The sequence below is a fragment of the Poecilia reticulata genome, chromosome 9, assembly GCF_904066995.2.
Source record: "Poecilia reticulata chromosome 9, P_reticulata-male-v2, whole genome shotgun sequence".
In the NCBI taxonomy this organism is placed as follows: Eukaryota; Metazoa; Chordata; class Actinopteri; order Cyprinodontiformes; family Poeciliidae; genus Poecilia; species Poecilia reticulata.
Window position 1 is genome coordinate 13,266,837 of NC_088838.1, and position 12,320 is coordinate 13,279,156.

The following is a 12,320-nucleotide window of genomic DNA, read 5'->3' on the forward strand; positions in this document are numbered from 1 at the left end:
TATGCCTGTTACCAAGTATTTGTTCTAACACGAGTTAAAATTAGTTGTCACTTCCAAAGGCCAACCGTTCAATCTAGAAAGTCCAAAAAATCTCACTATAAATAAACTGGATTTTGAAGGTCTGTAACTACACAACATTGTGAAGACCACTGAACATACCAGAGATGTAAAACGGATCGTTTTAAAGCGATAATCCAAGCTCTGAACATTTCAAAGCACTGAGTTCATCTAAATTAAAGAAAGTATAGCACAGCTGGAAACCAACCAAAACATGTTCCAGGATAATTACATTTATTTTAAATAGTTTAGGAAGCACCTATTCTTTTAGATAAATTTTCAATTTAATTTATAGTTGGGACATGCACTTGCAATATTTAAAGTATTATAGACTTTATTTGATATCCAGTTACAAATGTATTTATATTATTGCATGTAAAATTGTTGACCAATTTATTGAACATTGGCACTTTTGCCATTCGATTATTTAAAGGTGTCTCAATACTTTTGCAATATTGAGGCTGTTTGGTTAAAAGAAGACTTTAATGACGTCATGCAGTTTGGTCTACTTACAATTCGCTTTAATTTTAAGCAAACTACAATTTATACAAACTACTGGACACTTTCTAAAGGGTAGAGCTTCGCCTGACTTTCCTCTAGAGGGCGCTGATATACATAAACATACCGGATGTGAATTGCCAACAGCTTCAAGAAGAAGACGAGGAGCAACAAACGGGATTTTTAATGAAACAATGCTGCTTCTGAGACTACATTAAAGAAGTAAGTAATATCTGCAGTTGGCTCTCGTATAAATAAATATTCCCACTAAATCGTAGAAAACAAAAGATCTGTGTTAATGTCGTAATGTGGTGGTCAGTAAAAACGCGCCTTTTCTGTTCGAGGCTGAATGCTTTCGGTCTATATTTGTTCCGCTGACTTATTTCTCCGTGTGTGAACGTAAACGGACAGAGCTGGTCCTGCTGAGCATCATGGCTAACCAGAGAGTGCTCCCTCAGAGCAAGGAGACTCTGCTGCAGAACTACAACAAGAGGCTCAAAGACGACATCAAGTCCATCATGGACAACTTCACGGAAATCGTCAAAACTGCAAAGGCAGCTCTCTGGTTTCTCACTCTTAACATGTTTTTCCCGAGCAGTAAAATCTGCTTAGAGTTCACAGCATCACTCTCACAGTTTCCACCTCCTCCTCCTATTTTTTTGTCCAGATAGAAGATGAGACTCAGGTATCGCGACCCACCCAAGCAGAGCAAGACCACTATGAGATGCACGTCAGAGCTGCAAACATCGTAAGTGAAACACAAAGCGTCATTGGCACTAAACATTCTGGTTCCTGTATAAACTAGAAGAATTAAACGGGAAAATGTTCTAGAGTTGTTCATACCTTTGCAAGGCACTTTGTCATAAGTTGCTTGTAAATGCAAAAGAAGTAAATATAAATAAATTCACCAATTTCATCCAGTTTGCTGGTGTTCCCAAAAGGCTCCACATTGAAATCACAGCAACATTCATTACATGTAACATTTCAAAAATAAAATTTTTGAAAGCATATAAGAAAAATACAAAACAGGTCAAAATGTTCTTTTCTGAAATGAAGAATAGTTGGTTACGATGTGAATTTAGAAATCCACAACCAATACATGTACAGAAAACTTTGTCTCCAGAAAATAAACTTTAAAGGATTGGCCATGTAGTTTTTTTTGTTTTTGTTTTCTTTTAAGACAGTTTTCATTCTGTTTTGCTTCACCAGGTTCGTGCCGGCGAGTCCCTGATGAAACTGGTGTCCGATCTGAAACAGTTCCTGATCCTGAATGACTTTCCCTCGGTGAACGATGCCATCAGTCAGCAGAACCAGCAGCTCCGTGCGCTGCAAGACGAATGTGACAAGAAGCTGACGTCGCTCCGAGATGAGATCGCCGTGGACCTCTATGAGCTAGAGGAAGAGTATTACTCCTCCAGGTACAAATAGGCTCAGATCCGCTCCATCCTGCCGCTCCTGTGTCATCCCACTGTGTACTGTCACAGCTTTTAACCCAGTTTAAAGGGTCTCCAGACAGATCATCCACAACATTCACACATATCTCAGCTAAAGGTCATTTTTACATTTTCTCTAATGTTTTCACGATGTTACTGTTAATCAAGTGCCTTGTGGTTTTTTTTTTTCTTCCTCAAAGTAAGGACACTACATATCAATTTTACCCGCATATCCATTTCTCAGTCTGCTGGTCAACATGTTTGTGACACATATCTGTTTATTGTTCATCGCACATTCTTCTGGTGGTACCTTCTATAAACCAAAGAGATTGATGTCAAAAATCCTTTGCTAAAGTATTCATACTCTGTAAATATTGTCACATTTTGTCACATTGGAACCAAAAACCTCTTTTAATTTATTGTGATTTTGTGTGATCCAGTCAGCTTAAAGCAGCACAAAATGAAAAGAAGTGGAGGAAAAATTATGCATGTCTTTAATAATATTTTGTAAATAAAAAATCTGGACATTTTGCCATGCATTTTTAAACAGCGTCTGAAGATCAATTTTCAATGTAACTGTTGGTATGAGGCTCTTAACTCTTAATGGAGGTTAATGGAAGTTAGTTGGACAGAGCTATTATAACGTCTCAGGATGTTTCGATCTGAACACTTGCATTGTAGCCAAAAGGTGAACCGCCACTTGAGCCTAAAGTCTTTTGCAGGTGCTAACATGTTTTTTTTTTTTTTTTCAACCATTGCCCTTTATTTAGCTCCATTCCACTTCCTTTCAATTATGAGCAGCGTCTACAGCCCTGCAGAAGAAAAGCATCCCCAAAGCATAATGCTGCCACCACCATATTTCACAATGTAGACGGTTTGTTAGTTGCCTGGCTCACACAGTTTTACCATTTGGAGAAAAAATGTTGGGGTATTTTTTTATTTTTTTTCCGGTTTTGGCTGATGGGTTGAACTAAAACAGGTTAGGCGGTTGGTGGCACTTAATTTTATTTAGGGTATCATGCATCATTTTTCCTTCATTTCACTACTTTATCACATAAAACCTTAAATGAAATGTGCTATTTTTTGGTTGCAACATTGAAATGTGCAAGGGTCATGATTAGCTTTGCAAGCCACTGTATTTACTGCTATTTTTATTTTTATCCAAACTTTGAACTGTCCTCAGGATCCAATGGATTTATGAGACATTTTAACTTTCATGGCAGAGATAAGTATTGAAATTGTAAAAGAACAAAAAATCTATAATTAAAAATTAAATCTGTTTTTCTCATTGAGTTGTTGGAAGCAACACAAAGTTTTATATGAAGTTGGAAAAGATATTAGAATAACTAAAGCAATATAAGAATATTTTTTCTTGAAGCAGATTAAAAATAGTCAGTGCTAGAATTCATTAATTATTTGTACTGTTCAACCCAGACTTTTTTTTTTACTTAAACAATTAGGTTGAATCTAAACCTAGTGTTTGTTTTTGTTTTTTTAGGTAGATGTGTTTTGATAAAGACAATTAAGCGCCAACGTTTGTAGTGTCCACCCAATCAGTCTGTAACCATGTAAGCGGTTCAGAGGACTTAAAATGATTGAGAAATAAAGCGGAGACAAAACGCTCAAGCAGTTTCTTTGTTTTTTTTTCTTTTTGAAAAGTGCACAAAAAAATATCTCTGGAGCATGGTTGATGTGGACCTAACTTTCTCGCTGTCCTTGCACTGCTGTCCTAAATAGCAACTAATTTCATCCTTTTGCTCATCTTAAATCAAGTTGTAAATCCAATCAAAAGCTATTCGGTATTTTGTTTTTCTGTGCTTTTGCTTCTAACGATTCTGTGCTTTCATGTTGCTCTGCTATTTGTATGGGTGTGTTTATTCTGACCTGCTGCTCTCGTCTGCTCCTCTCTTTCTGCGCTGCGCTGACTCTTTGCCTCCAAATACGGGTTTCTGCTCTGCTGCAAAGCTACAGTCAGTGGAGCAGCACTGACCTGCCTCTGTGCGAGGCCTACCGCCGGCGGGACAGTTGGGCCTCTCCGGACAGCAGCTCCAGCTCGACCCAAGACGACAGAGAGGAGGCCGACAGGACGCCGTCGCAGGAGGCAAACGCCCAACATCACGTCAACGGACACGGGACGACCGCCACGGAGAAACCATGAGGAGGGGGAAACAGGGATATTTCTGCTAAATCTGGGCACTAGTGGTGTAGATGTTACCAATATGACTATAGAAAATAGTGTTTATTTTTGTTTTATGGAATTCAGTTTACGGTTTACTGGAAAAGCACGGGGAAATGAAGTGCACTGAACAAAATGATCTGGGAGGTCCAGTTATCCAAAAATGTGAGTTTTGACAGCAACATTCCTCCTGATATCGGTTCAATTTTTTTTAATGAAACGATTATTTCAGACATCACTGAAAATTATACTGAAGTAAATGGAATATATTGCAGAGATCCATGAAGTTGGGCCTCTCCAGATACGCCCAAATGGAGAGGATCCATCTGGCCCAAAAATATTAACACCTCTAAGCTGTTTATATGTATATAGTTTTTTTTTGTTAGTTTTATTGATGCACAAATCAAGAAAGGAAAGATGTTTTTGTTAATCTCATAACCAAGGAAAATGTGGCCAATTATATTAGTTAGCTGGTTGGTGCAATGCATTTTTAATTAATATTCTATATACATTTGTTTATCCCTGGATTTATATTGTGAAACTTGTTTTTTCCTCTGTTAAACTAATCGGCTCACATTAAAGAACATGCCGTTTCTGCTTTTATTTTTTACCTGTATATTTTCAAAGGGAAATTTAATGCTAAAAGTGAATACTAGAAAATAAGTAAGCTGAAACTGTTAGGATTTAGCAGTTACGCACCAATGGATAATCTACTCTGCTGCTGCCACCAAGTGCTTGAGTGCAGCAAATGGGATCCAAAGCATCAGATTTACATCTGACACATGTAATTTTTCACCAATAAATAAAAGTACCAATGTTTATTAATAGCAAACAACACAATGCATAAAAATGTGTAAAAATAGTGTAATTGTTGAAAATGGTGTAGCCTAATCCACAGAACTACCTGAAAGGAAAATTAGGAATGCACATAAAGCATAATTGCAGTTATGTTCCCTTTAACATTACAACCCCCCCGCCCCACTTTCTGCTTCATCGTCACAGCCACTGTAAATATGGTGTTTATCAAGGACTGTTAAAGAGCCAAATCAGAATGAATGAATACAAATCTATAACGTTGGGTGGAAATGTATTCAAACAAATATTGCATCAGAGCAAGTAGATTACAATTCTAATGCTGCAAACATGGTTTTATTTACTTCAAAAACAATCAAATATTTTAAAAGTTAAATCCGTGAAATATTGATATTTGAGCACTTTTATTCAAAAGTATTGAAATAGTTTTTAAATCTGTGAAGAGCCTAATTTAATGGGACAGCACAGAACATTACATGCCTAACAGACCACATATGCTTTTTACAATAATTACAAGGTAAAATCACTGTCGATGTACTGCCATCATTACTTTGTAGGTAACCAAATCCAGGAGCTGTCATTATGCCTCAGTCTCAAGGAAAGACGACATGTTGAGTATTTCCACGCTAATATCTTCGATTCATCTTCTTAAACTTCTCGTAGTGGTAGTCATCTGTGGCTTTTTCGTTGTTTGGACGTTTGCGGTGGTTGGGTGGTGACGGAGCTGTGGATCAACAGAGAAAGAGTCATTTAGACTATTACAGTTTTCCTGCTACACAGCAGAGGGTTTGACAGGACGTGGCCGACGTCTCATACCTTCTGGACCAGGTTTCTCTGTATCGCCCACCCGAAGCGGTCTAGCTTTGGGTTCTTCTTTGTGCCTGTGGTGCCTCTGAGGTGCATTCACATCCTCATGGTAAACTGAGAGGAAATAAACAAAAACCATTCAGTTCCTCCACAAGCAGCTAAATTGCCTGGGTTTTGAACACCACAGCACGTGGAAACGAACTCACAGCGGTTGTGTTGGACGTAATTTACAGCAATGTTTGTGGGGACAAAAGAAGTGCCCTGGTCTTTCTTTTTGTTCCTTTGTTCTGCCAAGAGTTTGGCTTTTGCTTCTTCTGTCTGGATGATGTTTTTTATCTTTGCACTGAGAAAGAAATATAAAAGAAGATTTTAGCATTAAAAGGAAGTGACTAACTGCAGAATGTTCTTGAAAGGTTTCCTCTGACACAACCTGAGCAGGATTATTAACGAATGCTCTGAACGTACTCAATGCCAAGATCAACTTCAGGTATCCCGCTCAGCATCTGATTGGACAACATCTCTTCCGTCTTCTTGGCAGAGTTGACCCTGATACTCTCTGGCAGCTCGTACAGGTGGTCCTCTGCATTTTTCACCTTTACTTTCTGCTCCTCAGCCTCCACCAAGCCCTTCTTCTTTTTTAACTCGGTCTCGATATATTTCATCCTAAGAAGACATATACGTGAAGCCAGTGTCTTGCTCGATCAGTGATATGCCACATTTAATGTCATACATACAAATTGTTTGTGAACCTCAGAGAAATGCTCTTTGGTTGCATCTGATCTGACTGACTGAATCAAACATATTCATGTATCTATTCATCAGATCCACTGATATCTAGAGATATTCTAAATGATTTGGAAATTTATTCAAAGTTTAATCCTAGAAAATAAGACCCAATCAACCATTAAAATAAACTATTGGTCGCTTTTTAAACAGCTCTGTTGTTTTTTGTTTGTTTTTTAAAATATAAATTCATTCTAATACGTACATGTCTGCATCCTCATCTCTTCTGTTAGTTTCCGCTGAGAATGATGTGCCAAGGTTCAGGTCTGTCTCATCTTCCGTCCTGTAATTGGATCGGTCACATTATTTAACAGATGGCGTGCTCAACTGTGAAGTCAAACCACTATATATGCACAGCACCAACCTCCATTCACTTACATGTCTCTGTTCCTGTCTTTCACTTTCTTCATGTCTACAACCCCTCCAGTCTTCAGTTTGAATGGATCATTCTGTCAGAAATGTTCAGTTTAACAAACAGAAGTTAAAGCAAGCTCTCCACTAACACAAAGATAAGGCTTTATTGACATGACTTACGTCTATTTCAGCTTCTGGTGGGAGTTTCTCTCCAACCAATAAGGCAGTTATACTGTATAAATGATAAAAATGTAAAGTTACTCATCTATAATCATTTTTACATGCAGGTCCTTCCTCACTATATTCCCCGAGTTTATAAATAAACCAGTTCAAAGCTCAAATGTAGATTTATTAGACATAGATTGATACAAAAAGGACTGCACTGTTCCTCAAAGTTTCAAAGTCTTCTTTACAGATAAAATCACATTACCTGACTCCACTCTGTCGTTTCCTCAAGCTCTGAAGTTCTTTTGCCTCTTCTACTTTCGATCTGAAAATATATAATATGATCTCACAAGTTAAACAGTGTATTAAAATCACATATTCATAAACTACAGTTCCTCGTTGCTAATGCACAGCTTGCTATGTTAGCTAACGCAGCGTTAGCTTCAAATGTATTTTTAATTTGCCTTTAAAGTACTTGCCTAACTTCTTCTGTAGTCCCATTATCTTCGTCCTCGTCGTCGGACGAGTCCCTTCTCCGTCTGAAATTTTTGCCACACGGCATTTTCACGCTGTCTGAGTATTATTTTTGAACCTCCGTTAAAACTGCGTTTTCAGTTACCAAGCTGGCGGTTGTATCGGGGGGAGAGATTTAGCACACGCACAATAATAATACGTCACTTCCTCCTCTTAGGACTACTACTTCCGTCCTCCTTAGTTAATGAAAACAAACATGGCGACTTATGCACAGGTCGGGAGGTTGTTGGGTGTTTCAGCAAGATTTTTGCGACCGTGAGTATATTTGTTGGTGAACTGGATGCAGGCGCTGCTCTCTCATATTTTCTGTTAAATAATTTTTTTTCGGCGTGTGAAGAAACGCTGAGGGCAACTTTCTGGTTAAACATGGAGTGACGCAGACACCTCTACTAGACACACTTTAAAAGAAAGACTTTGTTTCACCATAATAATAATAATAATATAAAAAGCATTATTTTATTCATAGTCTACGGAGAACGTCTGGTGACATCGGAGAAAAAAAAATAGTGACCACGACTTGTTTAATTCGTGGACACGTTTCAGGAACTCATAGCCACGACCTAATAACTCGTGGGAATGACTAGTTTAATTCGTGGGCACGGCTTAATAATTATCATTAAGTACTATCATTAATAATGAAAAAATATCCAGCGGTCCTGCGATGGACTGGTGATATATCCAGGGTGTACATTGCCTGTTGCCTGTTGACCGTTACAGATAGACACCAGCACCCATGACGACCTCACTAGGGACAAGCGTGTTAGAAAATGAATGAATGGATGGATGGATTATCTAGCGATAATATTTTATCAAATCCGATCTCATTTTAATCTGGGAATGAATTATAATCGCATTCTTCAGTCACTTGCGGTTAGGCATGGAGTAATTTACTAGCAAGAGACATTTTCTTCTAAATCAATTTGAATTGCCCCTAAATTTCAACCTTCAGTCCGGATCTCAGCTGTAATTTACGATATCTGTAACTGTTATTACATTCCCAATCCGGAATACATTAATGTTTAATGTTATCGTTTATATGCTCACATGTGTGTTTTAATGTGTTTATCTAAAATTTCAGACTGGCCAGCAGTGGCTCTCAGAGCAGTACAATCTATTGGCCCTCAAAAGCCACTGGAGTCTCCAACAGATGGCCACAAAACGCAGTCTGGCTGGTTCCTGGTTTGTGTTCATTCTCTTTTTTTCTGTTCATTTAACCTGGATGCTGATACAATATTGACTGTGGTAACAGCTGATCACGCACTGTGAGAAAATCTTATATGTGTACATAGACCGCAGTCACATAGACACATCACCGTGCATGTTTCACATCTCAAGCTACATTTCTACTCTTTGTGTTTTGTCTCTTTTCAGGAAGGACCATGTTTGTGCAGACACAGGACACACCAAATCCAAACAGTCTGAAGTTTCTGCCTGGGCAGACAGTTTTAGAGGAGGGGACCATGAATTTCGCTGGCCCCCGTGATGCATTCTGCTCACCATTAGCCAGGTTTAGAACTTCTTCATAAAATGTTCTCAGAATATTGTTTACTAAAGCACAGATAATGCTATAAGCACACTTTATAGAATAAATCCTTCACTTTATTTATTAGGTAGGCTTATATTTTAAAAAACTGCCTGTGCTTATCCCCCCCCCCCCCCCCCCCCCCATATCGACAGTGTGAGAACCAAAAGCCTTTGTTCTGAAAAAAGTTTTTTTTTAAAACCCCTCAGGTTCTTTTGACACCTCCATAAACCTCCAGATGTCCTTGGTTTACAAAACAGCTGGCTGATCCCTTTAAGTTTGATTTAATTGTGCTGCTTTTATTCCAAAGAACATGGACAGAAACTTATTTTATAATGTTGGATGATTGTTGTGTGCATAAAAATATGTGACCTTGTGTTATATATTTATACTCCTCAAACTCTTGTTTTCTTTCAGACAGTTGTTTAGGATCGATGGAGTCAAGAGTGTGTTCCTGGGCCCTGATTTTATCACAATCACAAAGGTGAATTTCAGTGTAACATTCAGCACCTGTCCAAACTTTAAATAAACATATTGTGGCTAATAATGTAACACACTATAATTCCAATGTATATAATTATATAATTCCAAACTGGTTGAGGAATATGTAAAGCAGGTTAACATTAAGCTTCTGAAATTGCTACAATCTATTTTTCATTTTAAAAAAGCAGTAGTTTAAGCCTAACCTTTGGGTCAGTACCAGAAAACTAACCCTTTATTTTATTTTTTTTTACCAACTTAACCATTTTAAATAAGATGTGTGGTTAAAATAACAAACCATACTTATGTAAGTTGGTTGTTGAAAATTATTAAAAAGCATTAGGAGGATGTGAAACTTTAAGAGGCCCCATGATAAGCCCCGATTTATACAACAGTCAACTTATGATGGGTGTACTTAAGCTTTAGATTGTATTTGAATAATTTATTGTAGCACAATGCAACATCTTTACTTTAAATAACTTGATTTCTCTTTCTCAATTTATTTGCTTAGTCCGACGAAACAGTGGAATGGAAAGTAATTAAACCCGACGTTTATGCGGCTATCATGGACTTCTATACTTCTGGGCTTCCAATTGTGAATGAAGACAGCAAGCCAAGTGCAGACACAGGTCTGGATTTCAGTCTGCTCTACCTGTAAAATGAGATGTTTTTTTGTTATTTTTTCCAAGTGGCAAATGAATATCATTTCTGCTCTTTTCCAGCGCCATCAGAGGATGATGATGAAGTAGTTGCTATGATCAAAGAGCTGCTGGATACACGAATAAGGTAGTGGGTTCTGAAGATTCTTTCGGGGTGTCCGTTTCTGTGGTTTGTCGCTGTCTCACGTTTGTGGATGCTCTCACCCTGCAGGCCAACAGTGCAGGAGGACGGAGGCGACGTTCTGTATCGGGGATTTGACGATGGGATTGTTAAACTGAAGCTGCAGGGCGCCTGTACCAGTTGTCCCAGTTCCATTGTTACTCTGAAGAATGGAATCCAAAACATGCTGCAGTTTTACATACCTGAGGTTGAAGCAGTTGAAGAGGTTTGCATGTTTTGTTGGTTATGTTTTTTTGTTTTTTTTGACACTGTTTTGTAAAAATTACTGAAATTACTGTGCTTCATCTAGTTACTCCAGTGGGTTTTTTAAGAATGATGCTTTGTTTTGGGAAAATGAAAAACTCAGTTTGCTTGCCATTCTGCGTAAATTCTTCTCCCTAAAAAAATATCAAGGCTGTGGTATTGAGCTGCTTTTGTCTATATGAAGACTGCTAATAATGAAGTCCTTATTAACAAGTTTTAAAAAAGAAAACATCTGGTGATCACCGTCAAAATCGTGATCCAGAGATCCAGATGACATTTTAACAGGGGAATAATGGCTTTCCTTTTAAATAAATAATCAGAAAAAGGGCTAATTTTGTTCAGATCCCTTGTGTGTCAGATAATGTATTATTTGAGCAAACTTTTTGTTTTAAAAAAAAAACCTCATAGCAAACATTTCCTGAGATTTATTATGGATACAGTAGAGGAGACAAAATATTAAATGCAGTAGATGAATAAACTATTCTAAATTTTTTGCCTAAAGGTATATATATATTTTTTTCCTTACAGGTAAAAGAGGATGAGGAAGCGGCTCAAACCTCATAGCAAACATTTCCTGAGATTTATTATGGATACAGTAGAGGAGACAAAATATTAAATGCAGTAGATGAATAAACTATTCTAAATTTTTTGCCTAAAGGTATATATATTTTTTTTTCCTTACAGGTAAAAGAGGATGAGGAAGCGGCTCAAGTTTAAACTACTGAAACCAGAGACGTGTGTCAACATTCCTCTCTATACAATCCACCTCCTTCAATCAAAGCCATAGATGCAATAAAAGTACTCAGCTCTGATGACTAAAATCTCATTCTCAATATTGATCCAAATATTTTCATTTCATTTTATAGTTCTGGTTTGAGGAATTGAAAGATACGTTGGACACAATTCATAGAAACAGATTGTACAGTTGAAATAATTTGTATTTATTCTTTCATAGTGTTACACGACTTCTGAATCAGTCAGCAGTCAACGCTGCCTATAGGCTGAAAATTTATATTGGATACTTTATCTTTACAGAATGTATGCTGTGTCTATATAAATAAACATTGCTAAAATAAGTGTTGCAGTGTCTGGCTTATACTTAAATGTTCAGGGTTTAGTTTACTTTTTCTTTTGTCTGTGAGATTAAAAACTGATCTTGTAGTCATGCTTCAGTTACGAATGTACAAAGATGGCAATAATTAATACTGTCAGTTATTTTCATAAACCAGCCATTGTACTTGTCGTTTTTGATAGAACGGCTATTTGCTGCTTGTGATTAATCTTTCTCTCAAACCTGCTAGCCTGAATCTATCTTCACCAAGAAGGCTTGCTGTAAATTCAACAGCATAGAAGGACTGGAGCCCTGCTGAAACACACTTTTACATTTTATTACTGTTTTCTAGTCTTTATGGGTGACTTTGTTGTATGACTTTGAACTGAAGACCCAATGTTTTCTTTAAACATTATTTAATAATTCTTTTTCTTTTAGTTGCTTTGTAAGAATTGCCAAAACTTAATGTGGTGCAAGACTATTATATTGTAGAAAGGGGAGGCCATTACAAACAACCAAAACACCAACCACTAGGATTGAAGTGATTGTAATTTCAGTGTATTG

At 37.4% G+C, this 12,320-nt stretch overlaps 3 protein-coding genes across 7 annotated transcripts; 2 read left to right on the top strand and 1 right to left on the bottom strand.

The window, feature by feature from the left end:
- The first annotated feature begins 640 nt into the window (after positions 1–640).
- med22 (mediator complex subunit 22) lies at positions 641–4,767 on the top strand. 4 transcript variants are annotated; one of them, XM_008419033.2, is made up of 5 exons: positions 641–777; positions 967–1,109; positions 1,223–1,303; positions 1,765–1,973; positions 3,960–4,767. In XM_008419033.2, exons 2-5 carry the CDS (start codon positions 987–989, stop codon positions 4,144–4,146), a joined length of 600 nt encoding a protein of 199 aa, XP_008417255.1. In that variant the 5' UTR covers positions 641–777; positions 967–986; the 3' UTR covers positions 4,147–4,767. The 4 variants fall into 4 exon arrangements, with proteins under 4 accessions (XP_008417255.1, XP_008417254.1, XP_008417256.1 ...); XM_008419032.2 differs by having other exon boundaries at positions 649–777; positions 3,954–4,767; XM_008419034.3 differs by lacking the exon at positions 3,960–4,767 and having other exon boundaries at positions 649–777; positions 1,765–3,614.
- A 247-nt stretch (positions 4,768–5,014) lies between these two features.
- On the bottom strand, positions 5,015–7,743 carry c9h9orf78 (chromosome 9 C9orf78 homolog). The gene is made up of 9 exons (XM_008419031.2): positions 7,566–7,743; positions 7,352–7,411; positions 7,102–7,153; positions 6,946–7,016; positions 6,773–6,850; positions 6,250–6,447; positions 5,991–6,127; positions 5,794–5,898; positions 5,015–5,701 (listed from the first exon to the last, which is right to left on the bottom strand). The coding sequence occupies exons 1-9, from the start codon at positions 7,646–7,648 to the stop codon at positions 5,604–5,606; spliced, it is 882 nt and encodes a 293-aa protein (XP_008417253.1). The 5' UTR covers positions 7,649–7,743; the 3' UTR covers positions 5,015–5,603.
- Position 7,744: 1 nt separating this feature from the next.
- nfu1 (NFU1 iron-sulfur cluster scaffold homolog (S. cerevisiae)) lies at positions 7,745–11,781 on the top strand. 2 transcript variants are annotated; one of them, XM_008419030.2, is made up of 8 exons: positions 7,745–7,875; positions 8,699–8,799; positions 8,992–9,127; positions 9,560–9,626; positions 10,134–10,251; positions 10,345–10,408; positions 10,493–10,667; positions 11,390–11,781. In XM_008419030.2, exons 1-8 carry the CDS (start codon positions 7,805–7,807, stop codon positions 11,420–11,422), a joined length of 765 nt encoding a protein of 254 aa, XP_008417252.1. In that variant the 5' UTR covers positions 7,745–7,804; the 3' UTR covers positions 11,423–11,781. The 2 variants fall into 2 exon arrangements, with proteins under 2 accessions (XP_008417252.1, XP_017162364.1); XM_017306875.2 differs by lacking the exon at positions 11,390–11,781 and adding an exon at positions 11,234–11,284.
- Positions 11,782–12,320: the final 539 nt, after the last annotated feature.